The sequence below is a fragment of the Dasypus novemcinctus genome, chromosome 10 (genome assembly GCF_030445035.2).
Source record: "Dasypus novemcinctus isolate mDasNov1 chromosome 10, mDasNov1.1.hap2, whole genome shotgun sequence".
In the NCBI taxonomy this organism is placed as follows: Eukaryota; Metazoa; Chordata; class Mammalia; order Cingulata; family Dasypodidae; genus Dasypus; species Dasypus novemcinctus.
In genome coordinates, this window is record NC_080682.1 from 86,380,621 (window position 1) to 86,407,041 (window position 26,421).

The 26,421-nt window shown below is 38.0% G+C and overlaps 1 protein-coding gene across 4 annotated transcripts in view; it reads left to right on the forward strand.

The window, feature by feature from the left end:
* Positions 1-26,421, forward strand: part of STK33 (serine/threonine kinase 33) — a 240,177-nt gene that overhangs the window by 133,781 nt on the left and 79,975 nt on the right. For all 4 annotated transcript variants that reach the window (XM_058305788.1, XM_058305786.1, XM_071218215.1 and 1 more), the window contains 5 exons: positions 16,360-16,473; positions 19,040-19,144; positions 22,306-22,444; positions 24,266-24,354; positions 26,267-26,351. In XM_058305788.1, the coding sequence (XP_058161771.1) occupies positions 16,360-16,473; positions 19,040-19,144; positions 22,306-22,444; positions 24,266-24,354; positions 26,267-26,351 (532 nt within the window). The remainder of the gene's footprint in view (positions 1-16,359; positions 16,474-19,039; positions 19,145-22,305; positions 22,445-24,265; positions 24,355-26,266; positions 26,352-26,421) is intronic.

Genomic DNA, 26,421 nt, shown 5'->3' on the forward strand with positions numbered 1-26,421 from the left:
AACTCCAGGTTCAATAAACGTGACAGAAGAGGCATGTGTAGAGAGGTCACATCTGAGTCCAACTCTGTCACAATCAGGAGCACACCATAAAGCCCACTGGCAAGGCACCGAACTCCAACACCATCTGCCATTACAGTAGATCCTGTGTGTCTCCGTGGCCCTCAGGAGCCCCACTACCTGGGATTGCATCTACTTTGGCTGTCTCTGGGATCCTGCTGATGCGCGACCCCCTGATTACCTCCTGACTCATTTTGAAGTCTCTTAGCCATATAAACTCATTTGCCTTTACCATTTCCCCCTTTTATTCAAGGGCTTTTTCAAGATGCATAACCACCTGGTGATTGGTAGCAATCCCTCGGCGACAGGGAGGCTCATCCCTGGGAGTCATGTCCCATGCTGGGGGAAAGGTAATACATTTACGTGCTGAGTTTGGCTTAGAGAGTGGCCACATTTGAGCAACATGGAGGCTTTCAGGAGGTAACTCTTAGGCACCCTGAAGTTCTAGGCCTAGTTGAAATTTCAAGCACACAGGCTCATAAGCATTGTCATCAGTATCAAGGGCCCATCATTGGACCATCCTTCTTCACTGGTCTTTGCCCTTGCACTTGGGGGATTGTTGCTATCCATTGGGGAATATGACAGAGCTCTCCCGGAAGGGAACTCAGCACTCCCTCAATTGTTGTGTGTGATTCTACCTACTGTGACAATACCCAATGAATATCTGAACATATTTATATATCCTATATGCATACCTTGAGAACTCACTCCCACCCATGCATCCCCCATCAATAATACCCCACACCAGCATTCCTCCCCTGCCAAAGTTGAACCCCTCTGTGGTCCAAAACTTCTTAAAAAATGAAGCCTAATATATTGCCAAATTCAATTAATAGAAAGATGAAATAGTAATGTTAGGTTTAAAGATTAGAAAGAGAATACATAGTAATTTAGAAAAACTAAAAGTAAAAAATAAATTGGGGTATTAGAAAATGAAAAATATCATAAAACTTTGTTTTTGATGTTTTGCCTTTCATCACTGTAATAGGTGTTGACCTGTATGTACAGTGGTAAGTCAGTCTCTTCTGTTCCTCCTCAGTGTCTACATACTTTTTAAAAAAAATTTTTTATTATGTCTTCAGAAAAGTTTTAGATCACAATGAAGTCACATATACAATATATGGGACTTCTAGATACCCAACATCAAACCCTTTACCCCTTCCCCAGCAATGATCTTTTTACATGTGGATGTTATATTTGCTACAGCTCATGTATAGATATTGAAACATAGCTACTAACCATGGATGCATTATCGTTTACATTATGGTTTACATTTTAGGCTATATACACTTTTGTAAGTTTTTGGTGAAATTTAACATGGCCTATATCCATCATTGCACGATCTTGTGAAACACTTCCTTTGCCTCCCAGTTACCCCCTTTTCCATCTATTCTATTCCTCTCTCCCTGTCCCCTTGGGGCCCACAGTGACAACCAAGCTTTACTGCATGAAGGACAAGATTCATAGATACTTGCAACAATGCTGAGGACTTGACACGCTAGTCAGTCCTGCCCCATTAGGAGCCACCCATGCTGCAAGAGACACCCTCTTCTCTCGCAAGAGACACCCTCTCTGTTTGAGAACATCATGCCTCCCCAGGATGGGGGTACAACACCTTCCCCCATCATTGTTTGGGTCTGCACCCACTGATAGAACACACTCTGACAAGATGAGCACACACACTCTCTAGAAGCCTGCCCCAGGTATACTCTGCCAGATGCCCCCTGTCAAAGACCTTAGACCAGTAACCCTTATTATACTTTCTAAAGAGTTTTCTCAACATTATAGTTTCAACCATGTATCTGACAGTCTCCTGTGTTCACCTCCTCCCCCCAAACCTTCACCCCAATTCCATAGACCATCTGACCCATCCTGTCAACTCTAGCCCCCTCAAGCCTGTAAAGCCCCACCCAATAGTATCCCTATGCCCCCGTCTTATCCCTTCACTGCACAACTACTTTATCTCTGCTTTATCATAGATTTCACCTGTGTAGGCAGTCAGCTCACAACTTTCCTCCCCACCCCCCACCATTTCTTGTAAGCCTATCTTCCAGTCTCTAGCTCTCTGAGACAGCTTGATTTGCTTAATTCATATCAGATAGGTCTTGTAGTATTTGTCCTTCAGTGCCTGGCTTGCTTCAGTCAACATAAGGTCCTCAAGATTCATCCATGTTATCCCATGTTTTAGTACTGTATTCCTTTTTTTTTTTTTAAGATTTATTTTTATTTATTTCTCTCCTCTTCCCCCCTGCCCCAGTTGTCTGTTCTCTGTGTCCATTCACTGTGTGTTCTGTGTCCGCTTCTATTCTTGTCAGCGGCACTGGGAATCTGTGTTTCTTCTTGTTGTGTCATCTTGCTGCATCAGCTCTCCGTGTGTGCAGCGCCACTCCTGGGCAGGCTGAACTTTCTTACGTGCTGGGTGGCTCTCCTTATGGGGCGTACTCCTTGCGGGGTGCACTCCTTGTGCATGGGGTTCCCCTACGTGGGGGACTCCCCTGCGTGGCATAGCACTCCTTGTGTGCATCAGTACTGTGCGTGGGCCAGCTCCACATGGGTCAAGAAGGCCCTGGGTTTGAACTGTGGACCTCCCATGTGGTAGACCGATGCTCTAACTGTTGAGCTAAGTCTGCTTCCCTGTATTCCTTCTTACAGCTGAGTAGTATTCCATTGTATGTATATACCACAGTTTGTTTATCCATTCATCTGTTGATGGACATTTGGGTTGATTCCAACCTTTGGCAGCAGTGAATAATGCCACTATGAACATTGGTGTGCATATATTGGTTCGTGTCCTTGCTTTCAGTTCTTCTGGGTATATACCCAGCAGTGGAATTGCTGGGTCATATGGCAAATCTATAGGTAGTTTTTTTAGGAACTGGCAAACTGTCCTCCAAAATGGCTGGATCCTTCTACATTCCCACCAGCAGTGAATGAGGGTTCCCATTCCTCCACACCCTCTCCAACACTTGTAGTCCTCTGTTTTTTTAATAGCTGCCAGTCTGATGGGTGTAAGATGGTATCTCATTGTAGTTTTGATTCACATTGGGTTGTTTGCCTTTCTGTTTTTGAGATATAGGATTTCTTTATATATGCAGGATATTAGTTTCCTATCAGAAATATGGTTATCAAGTATTTTCTCTTATTTGGTAGGCTGTTTTTTCACTTTCTGGACAAACTCCATTGAGGTGCAAAAGGCTTTAATTTTGAAGAGGTCCCATTTATCTATTTTTTCTTTTGCTGCTCATGCTTTGGGTGTGAAGTTCATGAAGCCCTTTCCTATTACAAGGTCCTAGAGATGCCTCCCTACATTGTGTTCCAAGGTCTTCATGGTCTTGGCTCTTATATTTAGATCTTTGATCCATCTTGAGTTGATTTTATATAAGGTATCGATGGAAATCCTCTCTCATTCTTTTGCATATGGATATCCAATTCTTCAAGCACCATTTGTTGAAAAGGCCATTCTCTCCCCAATTGAATGGGCTTGGTGACCTTGTCAAATCAGATGACTGTATATTCGAGGATCTATATCAAAATTCTCAATTCAGTTCCATTGGTCAGTATGTCTCTCCTTGTGTCCATGCTGTTTTAACCACTATAGCTTTGTACTGTGTTTTAAAGTCAGGTAATGTGATTCCTCCAGTTTCATTTTTCTTTTTCAATATGTCTTTGGCTATTCAGGGCCTCTTTGCCTTCCAATTAAATTTCTTAGTTTTTCCAGCTCATTAAAAAATGCTGTGTTGATTTTTATAGGGATTGCATTGAATCTGTAGACAAGTTTGGGTAGATTAGACATCTTGATGATATTTAGTCTTCTGATCCATGAACAGGGAATATTCTTCCATTTATTTAAGTCATCTTTGATTTCTTGAACAGTGTTGTGTAGTTTTCTGTGTATAATACTTTTACATCTTTAGTTAAATTTATTCCCACGTATTTGATTTTTTAATTTACTATTGTAAATGATACTTTTTCTTGATTTCCTCCTCAGATTGCTCATTATTGGTGTACAGAAATGCTACTGATTTTTGCACATTGATCTTATAACCTGAGACTTTAGTGAACTCATTTATAAGTTCTAGAAGCTTTGTTGTAGATTTCTCAGGGCTTTCTATGTATAGGATCATGTCATCTGCAAATAGTAAAATTTTGACTTCTTTCTTTCCAATTTGGACTTTTATATTTGTTTCTTGCCTCAGTGCTTGAGCAAGTACTTCTAACACAATGTTAAATAAGAGGGGTGATAGAGAGCATACTTGTCTTGTTTCTGATCTTAGAAGGAAAGATTTTAGAATTTCACCATTGTAAAGGATGTTAGCTGTGGGTTTTTCATGTAATACCCTTTATCATGTTCAGAAAGTGTCCTTCTATTCCTATCTTTTGCAGTGTTTTTATCAAGAAAGGGTGCTGTAGAGTCTGAGAGACAGATAAAGCAGATACAACCCCCAGGTATTGGTTCCTTTGAGGGCTAAAGAGACCCATGGGAGTTATGGTCATGGCAGATGGGGTTAACTACCAGGTCAGATGGCCCCTCTTTGGAACTGGTGTTTATGTGTGATGAATCTGGACTCAGATGGGATCTCTCTTCATAAGACTTTCATGCTAATGTGCTGGAGTTGCAGTTAGTGTTGGGGTTTAAGATATATTTAGGGGATTTGAATCTCTGGACTGACAATGTGATAGCCAGGTCCTGAGCCTCAACAGACTCCAGCACCTACAATCTGATTTATTGGACTCACCACACTCAGCTAAGATGGAGTTGAAGAAGGACAACCACCACACCATGGAGCCTAGAGTGATTACAACTGAAAGTGGGAGGATTGCATCCAGCATCCATGTGGAATCTGAGCCTCCTCTTGACATAGAGGTGCAATGGACACAACCAATCCAATGTCCACATAGAAAAGGTGTCATTGGATTGGGAAAAGTGGACATGGTGGCTGATGGGTATGGGGAAAGGCAGGAAGAGATGAGAGGTGGAGGCGTCTTTGGGACATGGAGCTGCCCTGGATGGTGCTCCAGGGGCAATCACCGGACATTGTAAATCCTCACAGGGCCCACTGGATGGAATGGGGGAGAGTATGGGCCATGATGTGGACCATTGACCATGAGGTGCAGAGGTGCCCAGAGATGTACTTACCAAATGCAATGGATGTGTCATAATGATGGGAATGAGTGTTGCTGGGGGGGGGGGGGGGGGAGGTGGGGTGGGAGTGGTGGGGTTGAATGGGACCTCATATATATATATTTTTAATGTAATATTATTACAAAGTCAATAAAAAAATAAAAAAAAAAGAAAGGGTGCTGTATTTTGTCAAATGCTTTTTTTGCATCTATAGATATGATCATGTGATTTTTTTCCTTCAGTCTGTTCATGTGGTATATTACATTGATTGATTTTCGTATGTTGAACCATCCTTGCATACCCAGAATGAATCCCACTTGGTCATGGTGTATAATTCATTTGATGTGTTGTTGAATATGATTAGCAACTATTTTGTTGAGGATTTTACCATCTGGGTTCATTAGAGAGATTGTCTATAATTTTCCTTTCTTATGGTGTCCTTATTTGGCTTTGGTATTAGGGTATTGTTGGCATCATAGAATGAATTAGGCAGTGTTCCTTCTATTTCAATTTTTTGAAAAGTGTTTAAGCAAGATTTGTGTTAGTTCTTTCCAGAATGTTTGGTAGAATTCACCTGCTATCTAGCCCAGAGCTCTTCTTAGTTGGAAGTTTTTTAATGACTGATTCTATCTCTTTACTTGTGATTTGTTTGTTGAGATAATCAATTCTTTCATCAGTGTAGGCTGCTTATGTGTTTCTAGGAATTTATCTATTTCCTGTAAATTGTCCTTCTTGTTGGCAAATAGAGTTTCAAAGTATCCTCTTAAATGATAGTCTTTATTTCTGTGGTGTCAGTAGTGATATCCCCTTTCTCATTTCTTATTTTGTGTATTTACATCTTCTCTCTTTTTCTTTGTTTGCCTAGCTAAGGGTTTGTCAATTTTATTAATCTTCTCAAAGAAACAGCTCTTTGTTTTGTTTATTTTTTCTAGTGCTGTCTTATTTTCTATTTCATTTAGTTCTGCTCTGATCTTTGTTATTTCTTTCTTTCTTCTTCTTTTGGGGTTAATTTGTTGTTTTTTTACTAATTCCTCCAAGTGTGCAGTTCTTCCATTTTAGCTCTTCTTTTTTGATGTATGAATTTATGGCTATGAATTTCCCTCTCAGTACAGCTTTTGCTACATCCCATAAGTTTTGATGTGTTGTCATTTTCACTTGTTTCTAGGTACTTACTTATTTCTTTTGATATTTCCTCCTTGATCCACTGTTTATCTAAGAGTGTGTTGCTTAACTTCCATATCTTTGTGCCTAACTGCTTCTCTGGCCCTTGCCGATATCCAGCTTCATTCCACTGTGGTCAGAGAAATTATTTTTTATGATTTCAGTCTTGCTGAATTCATTGAGACTTTCTCTGTGCCCTAGCATGTGGTCTATTTTGGAGAATGATCCATGTTTGCTTGAGAATAATGTATATCCTGCTGTATTTGTATGTAATGTTCTGTATATGCCTATTAGGTTCAGCTCCTCTAATATATTGTTCAAAGTCTTTGTTTCTTTATCAATTCTCTGTTGAGATGATCTGTCCAATGGTGATAGTGGTTATTAAAGTCCCCCTCTATAATTGTAGAGGGATCTATTCCTTCATTTAGTTTTTCCAGTGTTTGCCTCATGTATTTGGAGGCACCCTATAAGTACTGATACCTTGACTATGTCATACCACTGCTTTCTTGCCTCCATGGTTTCAAATGAGAAATCAGCACTTAATCTTACTGAGCTTCCCTTATATGTGATGGTTCTCTTTTCTCTTGCTGCCTTTGGTATTTTCTCTTTGTCTTCAGCATTGGGTAATTTGACAAGTATATGTCTTGGGGTAGACCTGTTAGGATTTATGCTGTTTGGGGTGCATTGTGCTTCCTAGACATGTACATTCATCTCCTTCAGTAGGTTTGGGAAGTTTTCTGGCATTATTTCCTCCAACACCCCTTCTGTTCCTTTTCCCTTCTCTTCTCCCTCTGGGATTCCTATAATGCATATGTTTGTGAGTTTTGTGTTGTCATTCAAATCCCTAAGTCCCTGCTGGATTTTTTCTGTCTTTTTATCTATCAATTCTACTATCCGTTTGATGTCAGATGTACTGTCTTCCACATCACTAATTCTTTCCTCTGCCTCTTCAAATCTGCTGTTATTTCCTGAGAGTGTATTTTTGATTTCTTGGGTTGTTCCATTCATCACCATCATATCTGTTATCTTTTTGTGTATATTTACATTTTCTTCTCTATACTCTCCAAGTGTTTTCTCAATATCGTTAATCTCTTCCTTCATGCCATTAATTTTGTCCATGATATTTGTTTCAAGAGATTTGATTAGTTGTTCAATGTTCTGCTCCTCTTCTTTGTTTTTAGTTTGTTCATAGAATTGGGACATGTCTTCCTGATTATTGGTATGGTTTGTATTTTCTTTTTTTTGTCTCTCTGGTCATCCTTTTATCTTAATGGATTTGTTCAGTTGATTAGCTTCTCTGTCTAGTCTCTGGTTTTATTTAGGTGCTATTTGTGTGTATGTGTTAAATCTTCTCTTTGACACTTTTCCCCTCTTATTCTATTTCCTTGTTGTTGTCTAAGTTCCCTTGAAGTAAAAAGATTAGGGCCAGGGAAAGCAAAAGAGGTAAGAAAAGAAAAAGTGTAATAATAATATTGGTAGTAAATGTTAGCAAAAAACCATGTAAGACCTAGGAGAATGAATATTAAACTCCTATAAGCTGTGTAGAGTTATAGGAATAAAAAAGTGGAGTACTTACAATGAAATAGAAAACTGAGTATAGAGAAGAATATAGTATGAATTAAAAAGCCAGTGTGATTAGGAGAGAGGGAAAGAAAAAAGAAAGAACAATAACATAAAGAGTTAATAAAAGATAGAAAACAGAATAGAGGTGTCAGAAATAAAAAGCCAGAAAAATTGGGGGCTAAACAGAGAGGTGGAATGTAAGAGCAGCAACAGATGATGGAAGTTAGAAAGATGTAAAGGAAAGGAGATAGCTTTCGTAGCCAAATCAGTACACACAGAAAAGAGAAAATTGAGGATGAGGTAGCACAGCAAACAAGAAACACTGCCAGCAGCACCTAATAGAAAAAAAGAAAATAAAAGGGGGTGGGTGTGGGGGGAAAAAGTGGAAGGAAAGACAAGAAAACAAACAAACAAAAAACCCAAATGAGCCCTCAAGCAAGGAGTTCTCTTTGTAATTGAATAAACTGATTAGGAATCTGTCCTTCCTCCTTTCTCCAGTCCTCACTTCCCTGTCTCACAGGGCAGCAGGAAGCCTGTGTGAGAGCTCCCCTCCAAGATTCAAATGGGAACCTGGTGAACCAACTCACCGTAGAAAATAATGACTCAGTCTTTTTGAGAGAGAACACCCACACCTTGCTGGGAACCCTAACTGTGCTATTGGAAGCTTACCAAGCACTTCCTACTGTCCCCAGCCCTTAGGTGTGTTACACAGGACTAGTTAATTGCCTGACTCCACCTTCTCCCAGACCAATTTTCCCTATCCCGGGGCCTTTAGGTAAATCAGGTTTTCTCAGCAGATTCACCTATCCTCTCTTCCCAGCCTCTCCCCAAGTCAGCTGGCATGCTCCTCAAAGCTCAAAAAGGGGGGATCAGACAACTGAACCCACAGTCCTCAGGCCCCTCTGCACCCTTCACCAGAACCCTCATACTCGCGGAGTTTGTCTAAGACCAGCGGGCTCTGGGAATGCCGGGATTCAGGGAGTGCCAGGGTTTGGGGAATGCAGGTTCGAGGAACGTGGGGATCAGGGAACATGGGTTTGGGGAATACAGGGCTCGGGGAATGCTATCTTGTGACCGGTGGTGTTTGGGGAAAGCCGTGACTACCAGTCCTAAGGGAAGGGTTTAGCCTTCACACAGCTTTGGGCAGAAGCTCCAGAAACCTGCAGTTTTACCTTGAGCAATCACTGTTTTTGTCGCACTCTCCAGATCAGTGTCCAAAGGCCTTCTGCTTTGTGGGTTCCCAAAACAGCTCACTCAGTCAGGATTTTGTCCCCACTCAGTTGGTTTTTTGTAGGAGAGGTGATGAGATTGCATTTACTTCGACACCATCTTACCCCGCCTCCTCTATATATTTAAATAGAAAGTAAGAGTTTAGTTTTTAAAAGGCATGGAAATCTGGGGTTTTGGAATTGGGATTATTTTGTTCTTTGGAAGAGAAAAAGGATAAATCACCATTTTAATTGAGATTTAACTCGTTTTACAAAACATGTAGTTGAAAATTGTTGCATAGAAATCTAATAAAATAAAATTTAGATTTTTCATATTTTGATTCTCAGTATTAAGTGATCAAGTGTTGGGGGAAGAAGGATGAGCCAAAGTGGTTCCAAAATATGAAGAAAGCAGTGCTTTCCTGCTCCTGAGGTTGGGCAGGATGTGCCTTGATGAGTAGGAGTCTCCATTCACAACATTCAAGACCAGAAATCCAGACCATATTCCAGGATTCAGTGTGTCACTTCTCTCAGATACGTACATATATTGAAGGTTCCTGCTTGGCTGGCTTGATGACTGGATTTATTGATTGATTCATTCATTTATCCATTCACTCATATTCCGCATTTTACACTGCTATACTTTTTGTAATGCCTTCCTTGCCTTTATATTATAGGAGAAAAATTCTAAATTATCTTTTGCCTTTGTTCTCTCTCCATGCCAGTATCAGAAGCTGCCTCTTTCATGACATTTTTCCTTAGTGTTCTGATATTTTAGCTCTGGTGTCAGTCAGCAAATGGGATTTTTGTATCTTTGCGTGTGTGTGTGTAACTTATGACTTTATGATTTATGTAATAATCTTATCTCTTCAGTAGATTATAAACACTCAGAAACAGGAATTGTTTTATTCATCTTTGTAGCCCCCAAATTGTAGAGCAAAAGGAAATATCAAAGGTAGGTGTAGCCATGAAGAAGCTGATCATTACTCTCCGTACCACCCACCCCCTATCACTAAGCAATCATATTTTGCCTACAAGGTTTAAGGGATAGGCCCTTTAAACTATACAAAAGAATCAGCTCCTTAAGAGCTTCTAGACCATTTGGGGAGAGTAAACAAGCCAAAATATTTGTAAGCAAGTGAGTAATAATTGTATTTGAAGACCAGTGCATAAATGCTGGAGGAAGTCAAAATAAAGGAACAATCACCATGGTACAGCTAGGCAGAAAAGACCTTCATGAAGAAGGCAAGTAATTAGATGGGCAGTGCATCAACTCTTCCCCGCCCTCCCCAAGATGGCTTCCTTGTCTGTTTGCTCACTGTTTTTGCTCATTGTCTGCTTGTTTCTTCTTAGGAGGCACTGGGAACAGAACCTGGGACCTCCCATGTGCGAGGTCAGTGCCCAGCTGCTTGAGCCACATCAGTTCCATGCTTGTTTTTTTTATTTTGTTTTTGCTCACTGTCTGCTTGTTGTTTTCTTGCTGTGTTGCTAGTTATTTTTTTTCCCTCATCTGCTCGTGTTTTTTTTTTTTGAAAATGTTTATTATTTTTTTTTTAAAGATACATAGATCACACAAAATGGTACATTAAGAAATATAAGAGGTTCCCATATACCCCACTCTCCATACCCCCCCACTCCTCCCACATTGACAACTTCTTTCATTAGTGTGGTGCATTCATTGCATTTGATAATTACATTTTGGAGCATTGCTACACTGCATGGAGTATAGTTTATGTTGTAGTTTACACTCTCTCCCAGTCCATTCAGTGGGTTTTGGCAAGATACATAATGTCCTGCATATGTCTCAGCAATATCATTGAGGACAATTCCAGGTCCTGAAAATGCCACAATATCACATCTCTTTTTCCCCTCTCTCTGCCCTCATGTCTGTTCATTTATTCTCGTTGTCTGCTTAACGTCTGCTTGCTGTTTGCCTGTCTTTTTAAAAAATTTATTGAAATATATCACTCATATATAAACATGCATAAACAATAAATGTATAGTAGTAGTTGTGAACTTACAAAACAAACACACATAGCATCCAGGACTCTCATACCTCACCCTACCACAATACCTTGCATTGTTGTGAAACATTTTTAACTAATGATTAAAGAGTATCCTCAAAATATTACTGCCAACCAAAGTATTTTCCCCCAACCCACCCTATTATTATTGTTTGTATGTCATTTATACATGAACATACATAAACAAGCGTATAGTAAAAGTTGTGAACTTACAAAACAAACATACATGATATCATACAACAGTCCCATACATCACCCTTCCACCAACACCTTGCATTGTTGTGAGACATTTGTTACAAATTATGAAAGAATATCATCAAAATCTTATACTAACTATAGTCCTTATCTTATATTTGGTGTATTCCCCCCCCAACCCACCCTATTATTATTTTCCAAATATATTTTTATGACAGAATTTGTCAATTTACAAAACAATCATGCACATGTGCAGAATTCCCAAACAACATGCCTCTATCAAACACCACACTGTGGTGGAACATTTCTTACAGATTATGAGATAATATCATCAGATTATTCCCAGATCCATAGTGTACATTTGGCACACTTTTTCAATACTCCCCCATTATCAATCCAGTGTATCTTTGGCGTTGATGCATGAATATTACATTATTACTGTTAAGTACATTCCATAGGACACTCCTGTTATATTTTTCCCATGCTTTTCCACATTTCCACCACCCTACAATAGTGATGTACATTTTCTGTAGCTCACAAAGGACACTCTTGCATCTGTACCATCATCCACAATTCTAATCCACCTCTGGGTTTACTGTGTTATTCAGTCCCTAGGTAATTCTCTAGCTTTCTTAATATTAGCATTTACATCCCTAGACTACCCTTTTCAGCCACGGGCCATTCATAATGCATTACCATCAGCTCTGTATATTTCCACACTTTTACAGTAAAGCTAATTAAAATTTCTAAATACTTTAAACATCAGTAGTCCATCTCAGTCCTCTTATCTCCTTTAAGAATCCACCACCTACTACCAGGTCTTGAAAATATTTTCCTACATTTTCTTCTAGAAGCATTATGGTTCTTGCTTTTATATTTAGGTTTTTGATCCATTTTGAATTAATTTTATATAAAGTGTGAGAAAGGGATCCTCTTTCCCTCTTTAGGCTATGGATATCCAGTTCCTCCCAGCACCATTTGTTGAATGGACTGTTCTGCCTGAGCTAGGTGGTCAGGCTAGTCAAAAATCAGTTGACCCTAGATGTGAGGGTCTGTTTCTGAACCATCATTTTAGTTCCATTGGTCTGTGTGTTTTTTTGTCAGTACCATGCTGTTTTTACCACTGCTAGGTAATATGATTTAAAGTCTGGAAATGAGAGTCCTCCAACTTTGCTTTTCCTTTTTAAGATGTTTTTGGCTATTCAGAACCCCTTACCCTTCCAAATAAATTTGACAATCTTGTTTTCCGTTTATGTAAAAAATGCTGGTGGAATTTTTTATCAGAATTGCATTGAATTTATATATCAGTTTGAGTAGAATTGACATCTTAATGATACTTAGTCTTCCATTCCATGAGCATGGAATGTTCTTCCAATTATTTAGGTCTTTTTTTATTTCTTTTTGACAGTGAGTTGTAGTTTTCTGAATATAAGTGCTTCATATAGTTGGTTAAGTTTATTCCTGAATATTTGGGTTCAATCTGTCATTTTTAATTTTCACCACTCTTGACACTTTTAGTTACTTTTATTGATATAATATTCATTTCTAGACTCTCTTCCAGGCCTCTCTCTCCTGTCTTTTCTTTTCAGGCCGTAGCACACCCTTTAGTATTTCCTGCAAAGCTGGTCTCTTGATTACAAACTCTCTCAGTTTCTGTTTATCTGTGAATATTCTAAACTCACCCTCATTTGTGAAAGACAATCTTACTGGATATAAAGTTCTTGGCTGGAAGTTTTTTCTTGCAGTATCTTAAATATGTCATACCACTGTCTTTTGACTCCATGGTTTCTGATGAGAAATTGGCACTTAATCTGATTGGGTATCCCTTATACATTGTGCATTGCTTTTCTCTTGCTGCCCTCAGAATTCTCTCTTTGTATTTGATATTTGACATTCTGATTATTATGTGTCTTGCAGTTGGTCTATTTGGATTTATTTGGATGGGAGATTATTGTGCTTCTTGGACACAGATATATTTGTTCTTCAAAAGGGATTGGGAAAATTTCTACCATTATCTCTTCAAATATGCCCTCTGCCCCTTTTCCCTTCTCTTCTCCTTCTGGGACACCCGCAACATGTAATTTTGCATGTCTCTTGCTATTTAGTTCCCTGAGAATTTGTTCAATTTTTCCCATTCTTTCCTTTGTCTATTCTTTTGTATGTTTGCTTTCAGAGGCCATTTCTTCAAGCTCACCAGTCCTTTATTCTTCCTCCTCAATCCTATTATATGATTCTAGTGTATTTTTTATTTCATTTATTGCACCTTTCATTCCCGTAAGATGTATTTTTCTATGTGTGCTTTTTCACATTCTTCTTTGTGCTCATCCAATGTCTATCCTTGATCTCTTTAGCCATCTCATTGAATTTATTTATTAAGGAGGTTTGTTTGAACATTTATTATTAGTTGTCTCAACTCCTTTATGTCATCTGGAGGCTTATCTTGTTCCTTTAGCTGGGCCATATCTTCCTGTTTGTTGGTGTGAATTGTAATTTTTTGTTGGTGTCTTGGCATCTGGCTTACTAGAGTATTTATTCTAGGTGTAGTTTCTCTCTTTAGTTTAGGGCTTTCTTGCCCTTTCTCCCTTGCTGGTTGTGTAGTAGGAGCCAAGGATGTAGTTGGTGCTGTAAACTGTGGAGGCTCAAGCTGCTCTCATTGCCCAGGGACTGATGAAACTTCTTCCAACTTTCTCCTTTGCCAGGGGTAGGGACAGAGCCACAGCTGTGTGTAATAATCCAAGTCGTGCGGGCCTAGACTGTAATTGCCCAGAAAGACTGATGAAGTGTCATGCTGGAGTGGGGATGGAGCTGCAGGTGTGGGCAGCAATCTGTGTCATGTGGGTCCAAAATGACTGCAGTTGCCCTGGTAGACTTCCCACTATTCAGTCTGTGCCTGCTGAATGTACCTGTAGTTACCCAGAGAGGCTGGTGCAGGGCCCAACAGCTTTCTCCCTGCTAGAGGTGGGGCTGAACCCTAGTCTAGGGCTGCAGGCTGATCTGAATGAAAGAAACTGGTCTCTATCATTATTGTGATTTTCAATAAGCCTGGCTTCCCCTCATGCTGGGGGTGGAGTCAAAGTGGAGGCTACTGACCACTTTCAGTCTTGAACAGGTGCAAACTTTAGCTCTTCCTAGGGTTATACTTGAGACAGCGGATTTACTAATCAGTAGCTGAAATTGGTGGCCAACTGTCTCTTTATGCCCAGTTTTGGGGAAATGGAGCTTCCAATTCCAGCCACAGAATAGCTCCTGGGTGGCTTGCGTCGCCAAAGTAGGCTAATCACTGACCTCAGAGGCATGACCTGTATTTTTCCAGAGAGGATGGCGTAGGTCCCCCGAACTTCCTCCCTGCCAGAGGTGCGCCTGGGACTTATGCTAGAGCTACAATCTGATCTGGTTGGAAAGAAGCCCATCCCTACCAGCACTATGATTTTCAGTCTGCCCTGCTTCTCCTCATGCCAGAGGTAGAGTTAAAAATGGCAGGTACAAACCTCTTTATGACTTGGATAGGTTCAAACTTTAGCTATTCTTAGGACTACACTTTATCCTGCCAAATTTACTAATCAGTAGCTGAAGTTAGTGCCCAACCATCTCTTCCTATCCTGTTTTTGGGAAGTGGCGCTTCCAATTCCAGCCACAAAATAGCTCCCGAGGCAGCTTGTGTTGCCAGTGGAGGATGGCACCAACCTCGGTGGCATGGCATGCTCTGCTTACGAATCTTCTCTGCAGATAGGCAGTCTCCTCCTTCCATTCCTTCAAGGATGTTGCAGGATGCTCTTCTGGTCTCCTGTAGCCCCCAAACAGGTGCTTTAGATAGCTCTGGGTGATTACAAACTGTCCTGTAGCATGAGCTGACTCAAAGGACTCCTTACTCTGCCACGATCTTGCTGGTTGTCCCTGTCTGTCTTCTTTAGGGGGCACTTGGAACTGCAGCCTGGACTTCCCATGTGGAAGGGGGGTGCACAACTGCCTGAGCCACATCTACTCCCCACTGCATCATCTTTTAAGGAAGTATAAAATGGGAATATAACTAGTAGAAAATATGAAGACTAACAGCTAATTTACCTGCTGCCTGAATAGTGAATGTGTAAGTGGTGTTACAGATGGACTAGCATCTCCAGGGGAAGAGTTTGGCTGGATCGTTCAATAGAGGCTTCACCCAGTGGTATTACCTTAGCTGTTTTCCCATGGTCTGGTCCCCTGCTTGGGTGGAGTCCAGAAACTCTTAACAGGTTAGTACTTTGGAGCTGATTTGAATCAGGGAGGCTGGCTTCCCCCAATCAAATCCATAAGAAAGGAAAGTGTAAACAAATTACCTGTTTATTGACTTACAGTGAGAAATATAACTTGTGTGAATCAGAATGTTGGTGTAGGCAAGATAGTGCATTCTCTCTTCATAAGCAGAAGTTAAGTTAAAAGCAGAAATATTCGTTGTATGGTGGTATTTTGGGTACTTTTTATTTTCTTCTCGGGTTATCTGTATTAACATTTTTGTCATTGCTTTTTCTAAAACAAAAGGAATAAAACAAAGCAAGTTACTAGAAACAATGAAGATGAAGGAAAAGGTAGATGGTAAGCAAGGAAGCAGTTGTTCAGTGTTTAATTAAGTGTTGATTTTATAGTATAGTTCTCACAGTTTGGGGGTAATTTTTTTGGTGAATGTATTATACACACACGTGCACACATATACATGAATACATAATATTCCTTTCCTCCTTTTTTTCTCTGAAGATATTTCATTAATAGTATAGTTTGGATGGGATTTATTTTTATACTTTTGAACTTTTCATATTTCTTCATTAGGATTTTTGTGGGTTTTCTCCAAAGGACATTTAATGAAATTCATCAAAATTCATTTTTGGTAAATTAAGTTGTGTTTGTTACTACTGAAGCAAATATGTAGTGTGTTCTATCTGGCCCTCCCCTGGAGCAGCATCTCTCTTCCCTGGAGTGACTATCTCTCACCATATGTGTTCATTTTAATACTCAATAAATGGCACAGAGAGACAAAGTGACTCTTATTTTTCTCCAGGAAATCTATACCTTTGGAAGAATATTGGGACAAGGGAGCTTTGGAATGGTCATTGAAGCTACAGAGAAGGACAAGGAAACTAAATGGGCAATTAAAAAAGTGAACAAAGACAAGGTAAGACTTACTATAAGCAGTATGGATACTGAGATGCAGGGCCAGTGTTGGTATAGGCAGTACAGATCAGGCCAACACGGGCTGCCTCTGACCTTGGTCAGGGCAGGCATTGTTACCCTGGAGAAGTATGACTATTTCTTTCTTTCACCTGGGGAAGGGACTATTTCTTGACTCAGGTAGACAAATGGTGTCTAATGGAAAAACAAAATGAAATATTAACTAATACATAATATAACCAAATATAGGTAAATTTTACCAGAGTGAGTTAGGGCTGGTCATCAGTATATATAGCCATAGAGGTGTGAGCTAGAGGTGATAACTTATATAGAATCTATCCTGATATTGTTCTAATATACTTTCTCCTACTCTCCCCTTTCATTTGATCCCCTGCTTCCTCACTGTTAACTAATTATCCATTTATTCACCTTACCTGCTCTTTCAGTTTGAACCCCTTTTTCCTAACTATGTACTGTACTGTTTACTTGTAGCCACTGTATTTCTCACTGGATTTCCTCTTGGAGTAGAGAATGACTGGGCTTCTCTTTAAAGTAGAGTCTATGGTTTCTCATCTTGGGCTTTACATCTGAATATTTAATCAACTCTTTTTAAAAAATTCTGTCTGGGAAAAAAGAAAATGGCATCATTATGGTGTTTTTTCTTGGATTTGTGATGATAAATATCACATTTACAAAATGAAATAGAAGGTTTTAGGTATTCTTTAAAACAAATTTTATCAATCTTTGAAGTTCAGTAAAGTGATATATAAATCTTAATAAAAACAGACATAGAAGACTTTCCTTAGAATTCTAGAAGCCCAGTGCACCTGGGATATTATTTCCTTTGTTCCTTTGGTGCCAAGTAGGTTTAGGGGTTGGGTTTTAGGGTAATATAGACAGAGTACTTGTTTGTACTTCAGGAATTCATAATCTTCCACAGACATACTGATGCTGAGAGTTTCACAGACACTTAACTGGTGCAATAAAATTCCATAGCCAATATGTGAATTAGACAACATGTTATTATATTATATGCTCGTCAGGCCATATGGGGGAAGGGAGAAGGAATAGAGTTGAGATGGAAGTTGGGAGAAATGGTGGTACCTTTCCATGTGTAGACTAGACAGGAATCTATTTCCTAACAGTCACTATTTCTTTTGACCTCTAGGATAACCTTAAGATGTGGCTTTTATCCTATAAGTTAAGGGCATAGTGGGGTGAGCAGTACTATTTACTCTGTGAGAGTGATTGTTGAAAGGTAAAAGTAACTGGAAGCAGGTATGATGTAGCTGAAATTTTAACTGTGTAAAGTTTGCCTTATGATTTACATTCCTTTAAGAGCCAGTGCATACTCTCCCAAACTTATATTGTGGGGCAAGGACCTTTGTAAACCCTTTCAAGGATATATTTATGGGGGAAAAAGACCTGTATATGAAAGCAATACTTATCCTCAAATAATGGCAGCTTAGGTATCAGTAGGAATGACGATTCAGAGTGGTGCTAGTAATGGTGAAGGTGGAGAAAGCCTTTCTGGAATTTCTTAGATGACATTATGTTGTCTGGAGCGAGGGCTTGGCCTCGCTTATTCCCAAGAGTCAGGGGGGGCTCGCTCCTGCCTAACCACCGGCGGGAGGTACTCCTGAAAGGAGCACCAGTTCTTCCAGGCGTGGGGGACGCGCGGTTAAGAAGGAACCACGGAGACCGCCTGAGCGCAGGAACAGGTCTGCTTTATTGCGGAAGTACACTTGGTTATATAGGGTTGGGTGGAGGGAGGGGTTGGAGCTAGGGTGGGCTAGCTACAGGGTGGTAGAGGATAGGTGGAAGTGGGCGGAGGGCTATGCGGTAAGCAGTGTCTAAGGAAGGAGGCAGATTATATGCTAGCAATGTGGGCGGGACTGGCGGGAAGGACTACAACGGCTGGAGGGGGAAGATAACAACGGCTGGGAGAAGGGGTGGAGGGAGGCAACATTATATGGTTAAATGTTTAATGTTAGGGGATACTATTGAAGTTAGGTTGGTCTGAAAAGACTTTTCTCTCTAGAGCTAGTTTTTGAGGTCAGGGAGTCAGGAAGTGAGATAATGCAGGACCAAGTATAGGATCTCATTGCCTATAGTTTCTTTTGCATTATATCTATATATAAAAGCCAAGCAAAACATAAAACAACAAAGAAAATCATTTTATTTTTATCTTCTCTAATTTGATGATCATGGCAAACAGATTTTTGCTGATATTCTGCTAACTTCAAAGGATCAACATGATTTTGAAGGAACTCTTAAAAAGTATGTTAAAAATTGGAATACTTTAGGTAGAGGACATGTAGTAACTGTTTATAGAACAGATAATCCAGGAAACAGATGTGGTTTGACGTTACGTAATTTACAGTTTAAAATTGGACAAAGGATATGAGGCATAATTTACTCTGATCATGGGAATAAGGTGCATGTTATTATTTGAAAAAGAAACTCTCAAGAAAATGAAGGGAAAAATATAAAATAACTAACTTTTATATTGCAGTAAGCAGGAGAGACAGTCATTCATATATGAAATCTATGTTTCCTCATTAATTAAGGCTGGAAGCTCTGCTGTGAAATTACTTGAACGGGAGGTGAGCATTCTAAAAAGTGTGAATCACGAACACATCATACATCTGGAACAAGTGTTCGAGACACCTAAGGTAAAGCTCTATCAGGTGTTGCACTTTGAAAAGTTGTTATTATAACGTGAACATCCTTCCTTTCTGAAGTAATCCCTTTGAGGCACTGTTGCTCATGCTGTTGGCTTGGGTCTGTTACTGGAAATTGATGAGAGCATTTTGGAGGACTTTTATTATTGATTGTATAATCAGGTGTCTCTTGATTAAATTGATGTCTTCTGTGATATTTCTGGGCAGTATGTTATGAACAAATGTTTACAGTTGAAACCACTTCATACATAACCAAATAGTGTTTAGAGTTTCTTTAAAGGTACCTTTCCTTTTGCTCTGATCCCTAGTTTTTCCATTGGTATCTTGGAATATTGTCATAATTTTGCAAGATTGGTTTCATAATCAAACTGGAGGGCATATTTGGCACTATGTAAGAGATACTTTATCATCTCTGTGTTACCAACATGATTTCTCTTTTCCATAATGTTATTGTTCTTCTCTTTAAATACCTGTAATTTTCATTCATAGTTGTTCAGAATCTTGGGTGATTTGCCATTCTGCCTCCAGATTGTTTAGTGCCCAGTGGCTTAGATATGCCTCTGACAGTATATTGTAGTGGTTAGGCATATGGACTCTAGTGTCAGATTGCTTGTGGGTTTGAAATCTGGCTCTACCCTTCATTAGCTATGAGGCCCTGGACATATTACTCAACTTCTCTGTACTCAGATTCCTCATCTGTAAAATGGGTTTAGTGATAAGATTTATCTCATTGAATTACTGTGGGATTTAATTGGATGCCTATCTCATTAAATATTAGCTACTGTTCTTAATTTCCTTTGCCAGTCTGTAAGGTAGTAGTAGTCAGTTTTGGTTATGCATTATGCTTGATTCATAAGAGTACTTGATAAGTATTAAAGACCATAGTTATCCTTCATGGGAATAGTATATGGCAATGATGTCAAAGTTCTCTACACATTACAGCCTTAGAGTTATTATTTCTTTTGTCTCCAAATCTAGAATTTCCCCCCTCATTATCAGTAGTTTTAAACAATTTGATTATGATGTGCTTAGATGTAGTTTTTCTTTTTCGTGTTTATTGTGCTTAGGGTTCATGGAGCATCTTGGATTTGTAAGTATGGTTTTCATCAAATTTAAGAAAATTTCTGCCATTACTTCTTCAAATATTTTTCTGCCTTTCCTCCTATTTGGGGACTCCGAGTAAACATGTTATATTGTTCGATGTTGTTCACAATTGACAGACACTTTGTTCATTTTTTCTTCAATCTTTTTTCTCTTTTGTGTTTCATTTTATATAGTTCTTATTGCTGTCTATTCAGATTGAATATTTTTTTTCTGCAGCAGCTAATTTGCTCTTGTTCTAGTTTCCTAGGCTACCTAAGTAAATACTATGAAATGGCATAAACAATTGGAATTTATTAGCTTGTGCTTTTGAGGCAAAAAGAAAGTCCAAATCAAGGCATCATCAAGGCAACACTTTCTCCCCAAAGAATTGGAGTTCTGGGGCTGGCTGCTGGCAATCCTTGGCTTCTCTGTCATGGGACAAGGCACATGGTGTCTCCTAGTCTCTCCCTTCTGAGTTTTGTTGATTTCAACTTCTTACTTCCTGTGGTTTTTTCCTCTCTCTAAATTTCATTCCTCTTATAAGGACTCCAGTAATAGGATTAAGACTCATCCCGACTGAGGTGGGTCATACCTTAACTGAAGTAACCTCATCAAAAGATCCTACTTACAGTAGGTTCACACCCCAGGAATGGGTGAACTTTTAAAATATGTTTTTCTGGGGTACATACAGCTTCAAACCACTACAACTATGAATCCTAATCAGTGTTTTTTGTTTTGTTTTTAATCTTAGGCATTGTAATTTTCATCTCTAGAAATTTGACTTGGTCTTTATTATATCTTCCATGTCTCTATTTAACATGATCAATCCTTTCTCCTCCTTTTTTTTTTCTTTTTTCTAATAAAAGTTTAAGGTTTACAGAAAAATCATGCAGAAAATATAGAGTTCCCATATACCTTCCCCCATATACATACAGTTTTCCCTGTTATTAATACTTTATATTAATGTGGTACCTTTGTTATAATTGATAAGAGAATATTACTATAATTATACTATTAACTATACTCCATACTTTACACTAGGGTTCACTCTTTGTGTCGTACAGAACTATGGGTCTTTTTTCCATTCACACCCAAATTATTTTATTTACAATAGTAAATAATGAAGGCCTGATGAAATTATTTATTTCTTCAACAAGTATTTACTAAACTTATAAAGTGTCAAGAACTGTCTATAAATTATTTTAATTAACATTTTCCCAGCAGCCCTATGAGATTAGAACTATTATCTTCATTTTATTGTTGAGGAAACTGAGGATTAGAGAAGTTAAGCAATTTACCCAAGAACATCCAGGTATCAGATGATGGAGTCAAAATGATGATTGAATAAGGGTTGTTTCACCACAAAGCACTTGTTTCAGCTACAGTCTTCCAGTAAATGGATTTTTTTTTCTCGTTTTTCTGTAGTCCTACGGTTTCTTTAAAATCTTTTATTCTAGTAACATATATACAACCTAAAAGATCCCTTTTAATCACATTCAAATATATAATTCAGTGGCATTAATTACATTCACCATGTTTTCTGTATGTTTTCTTCTAGGAGTTTTATGGTTTTGGTTCTTATACTTAGGTTTGTTCTCCCCTTCCTTGTCTCCATTCTATCTCACATCAACCTCGGGCCAAATCTAGCCTGCTGAGGGTTTTGTGGATCTTTGCAAATGGCATGTGCTGTACCTCTTCTTTACCATATTCACTACCCATAAACCTCTATTTGGATATCCACACCTGGCTTTATTGTAGCCTTCTTAGGGAGCATTCCTCAAGCAGAGACTCCCCTTCCTCTGCAGCCAGGGTGCTTTGGGTATACCTCTTCTATTAGCACTGATTGGGTGATACTGTAATTTTCACTTTACTATCATCTCCTTAGTTTAAGGACTATGCCTTATATTTCTTTATTCCTCTAGTATCAATCATAGTGTCCTTTACACAATAAATTAAAAATATTTTTAATGAATAAATTAATGATTAAGTTTATCAGATTTCTACTATGTATATTATATAATATTTTAAAGATCCCCAACTATATAATTTGTTTGTTTTTGTAATACCAGCAAATGTACCTTGTGATGGAGCTTTGTGAGGATGGAGAACTCAAAGAAATTCTGGGTAGGAAAGGGCATTTTTCAGAGAATGAAACAAGGTTGATCATTCAAAGCCTTGCATCAGCAATAGCATATCTTCACAATAAAGGTAAGAAGAAAATCACCCAACTTGTTGAGTCCATGAATACAGATATTACTTTTGTTTGGGTAATGATAATCAGGATTCATAGTCACATAAATGCTTACTAATATAGAGATTTTATCTTCAAAAACCACATTTAAAAATCTAATTATTCTAATTGCTTTACTATTCTTTTTTGATGCTGCTTTTCCTCTTGCTCCTTCTCATTTTTTCTTTAAGGTTTGTTTGCCTTGTGTGTAACTTTATAGCCTTCTCATTTTACCAATGAGAGAAAACTGTTTGGGAGCAGTGATGGTTAGGTATTGCACAGCTGGCCCTCATTTAATAAATATTTACTGAGCACCTATTGCATTGCGGTTAGCCTAGAGTTACAAAGATTAAAAAGCAAGGTCTCTGTCCCTCAAAAAATTCAGATGGTAGGAGGTTAAATACAGAAAACAAATTATACTTCAACATAAACATTTCTCTAGGAGAGCCATATGAGGTGCAAGGAGCATACAGGTGTAAGTGCCTCATTTGTCTTAGAAAATCAGGGAAGAATTCACAGTAAACAATACTTGAACTGAGGTTTAAAAGATGTAATACAAAAAATAAAAAAGAAAGGCTTTCCAGGCAGAGGGAACAATTTCGAAAGAGTAAGGAAATGAAGACTGGATGTTATGGTAATGTCAGTTCTCCCACATTAGGCTATAAATTCAGTTGCTTCAGGATTTTTCATGGAACTGGGTAAGATTATTTGAAAATGGTGAGAATAGCCAAGAAAACAAAGAAAAAGAAGAATGATATGTGTTTGTGTGTGTGGGGGTGAGCTTGCCCTGCCAAGGATCAAAACATATTATTAAGTTATTGTAATTAAAATTGTATGATGTGTTAATATATGGAAAATGTACCAAGTGCATCCTATGGACCTTGGTTAGTGGTAATAGTCTGATCACATTCTTTCATAACCTGTAACAAATGTTCCACAACAATGTAAGGTGATGGTGGAGAGTTGAGGTACACGAATACTACACATTATGCATGATTATTTTGTAAGCTCACAAGTTCTCTAATAAAAAAGAAGGGACAAAGAGAGCAATAGAAACAACTAAAAACCCAAAAACAAAAGCTGGGAACTATGTGAAGGAACTGTAAGTGGTTAGGTATAATTGCCAGTCTAGGGATCTTTCAACTACATTTCTAGCAATTATACAAATAAGTTTTTAAGTCTAGGGAAGTGATTGCTATGGATATGAATTGCATCAGCTATTTGTAAAGGAAGTATTTGGTACACGATCATGTGCATGTAATTCAGTACCAGCATGTTCAGTGGAGGTTTTGTATCACAAGGATTTTGTTTTTTATTTTTAACATATAATAGTAGGAAAATGTGTACTGATGTATACAAAAATATACCAAAATAAGAATAATTTGCAAAATGTAGCCAAATTTCAGTGTCTTAAATGTCCATATTGGCAACCAACATATGCATAGAAGTAAAGAAGTAATCTTCTGTTTGAAGACCTAGAATGTGGGAAACCTTTCTGGACTTGTGATTAGGATCCTCCTCTTCCACACTCACCAGGCTACTCTTGAGGAAGAGCAGCTAGTTGAGTAGCAAGAACTAGATAGAGGTGAGGGAGTCAGAGAAAATGGCTCTTTAAGGTTAGAAATGTGGTGATAAGAGGTTTGCAAATAAGGAAATATAACAGGGCAGAATTACCCTTGGCCATCTTCAGAATTTTCATAGTGGACATTAATTTGTCAAATATACTTATTTCTTCTATTTGTGTCCCTTCTAAATATTTCCCATTATTGATTTCATTTGATTTGTTATTTTCTTTATAGATATAGTACATAGAGATCTAAAACTGGAAAACATAATGGTTAAAAGCAGCTTTATTGATGATAACAATGAAATGAACTTAAACATAAAGGTAAGATATTAGAAATTTTGTCTATAAATAGTTGGATAGCAAAGTGGCAAAGAACGTTCTTTTTATATACATATTAGTGGCTTTGAAGCAGTCAAAAAATAAGTGGTTTGTTTTAAAAAAATAAAAATTTCATAAAGGAGGCTGTAATTGCCAAGAATCATTTTGCAAGTTAAGTGAAACTCTTGAATTTTTAAAAAGTACATATTCATTTGGATAGTTCTAGATTATTAGTTAACAGCAAGCAAAAAGATGCTCTGAATTCTAATTAATTTCAAAAATTATGCCTAGTAATTTGATATAAATGTGCTAGAGATTTGGAGAATAGCACACCTAGGCTATGCTTTGTACTAAAATCTATAATTCCTTATTGAAAAATTTCCTGGGTATTAGTATATACGTCCTAGACACAGTTAAGGTGCCAAGTATTTATTCTTGAAGGCTCTATTCAAATTAAGTGTTCCTTAATGTCAAATAAATAAGAAGATACATTATTTATTATATAGCGTTTTAATGGTGGCTGCTTTCAAAATAAATGAATGTGTAATTTAGAAATAAAATATTGTCTGTGAATAACTTGCTCTACTGTAGAAGTTAAATCCCTATGTAATATAAGTAAATTCAACAATGTTTTTGTTTTACCTGGGTAAATATTTTTGAATAGTTCCATTACAAACTCAGTGAAAACAAGAATTCTGTATGTCTTTTTCACTGTTGGTATGTGGAATAGTGCCTGAAATATAGTATGTGCTCGATTAGTTAATTAAGGAATAAATGCTATCCAAAGAATTGAATTGAACCATGATAGGTTTTGTATATTTGATATCTGTATAGATTTCCTGTAGGGAAATATATGTATCACGATGCTTCAAGTGGGATATTTCTGAAAATTCCTGGAGAAATTGATTTATCTATTTAGAAAGTAGTGATATCCCATGCTGCACGGATCATTTTCTTACTCTGAGACACTAGAAACATTGCATCCAGTGTCTGTGGACCAAGAGCCTCTCTTTGGTTGTATAATCAATAAAGGTATTTTTCTGCTTTCAGCCAAGGCTGTTCCAGCTTCAGAGGCAAGACAATGGGCATATTTTGAATGTTTAATTACCAAATGTTTAATGACCAAGATTTAGAACTGAGCAGAAAGACTGCAGTTCTAACAGTAGGCCTCCAGAGTATTTGTAGTTAAACTGTAAGATTTTTTTCCTGTTAATTTGCCTCTTGAAGTTTTTTTCCCCCTCATTAATATGTAATGTATGCATAGTCTTTGCTTCCATATTTATACCATGGGTGACCTATTTATATGCTATTCTACAGCTATTCTACATCATAATTGTGTAGAAAAATTTTAAATTAGTATATTCTAGAAACAAAATAATAGTAAAGAAAAGGTATAATATTTACCAATTATAAAGAATTATTAAATTAATGGAGTTTCAATGAGTGTGACAAAGATAACTATTTGCATATAATATTGCTTTAAACTGGAACATAGCTTAAGTATCAGAATAAGAACTGATAAACACGCTAAGACCAGAATGTATTTTACAATGAAAGAACTTTTAAAAAAATAACTCTTTTTTTAATCTGAAAAAAATTTAAATGCCTTCTTTGAAGATACAGCTTCCTATGTTGAATGATGAATTTAATTAGAAGGCATGAACAGTCAATGTCATGGGCTTTTTCTCAAGATTTGAGAAACGATGTTTCTCCTTATTAAGTTTCTTCTTCACATAGAGGGGTGAATGGGGAGGGAAAAGCAAGATCCTTTTTAGTGATACAAATAAAGTTTCCCTTCCTTTCCCCCAAGTATCCGTACATTAAATGCAATTACATTGTGGTTAAAAATCCTATTGTCAGAAGGTGTGAACTCTGGGACAGGAAAACAGGAATGACGCCTGCGTTTCTCTGGCAGGTGACAGATTTTGGCTTAGCAGTGAGGAAGCAAGGTAGGAGTGAATCCATGATGCAGACCACATGTGGGACACCTATCTATATGGGTAAGTTAGTAGACTTAAAATGATTTTTTTTTCTATGAAAAGAGGAGAACTAAGATATTGCTGTCAATAT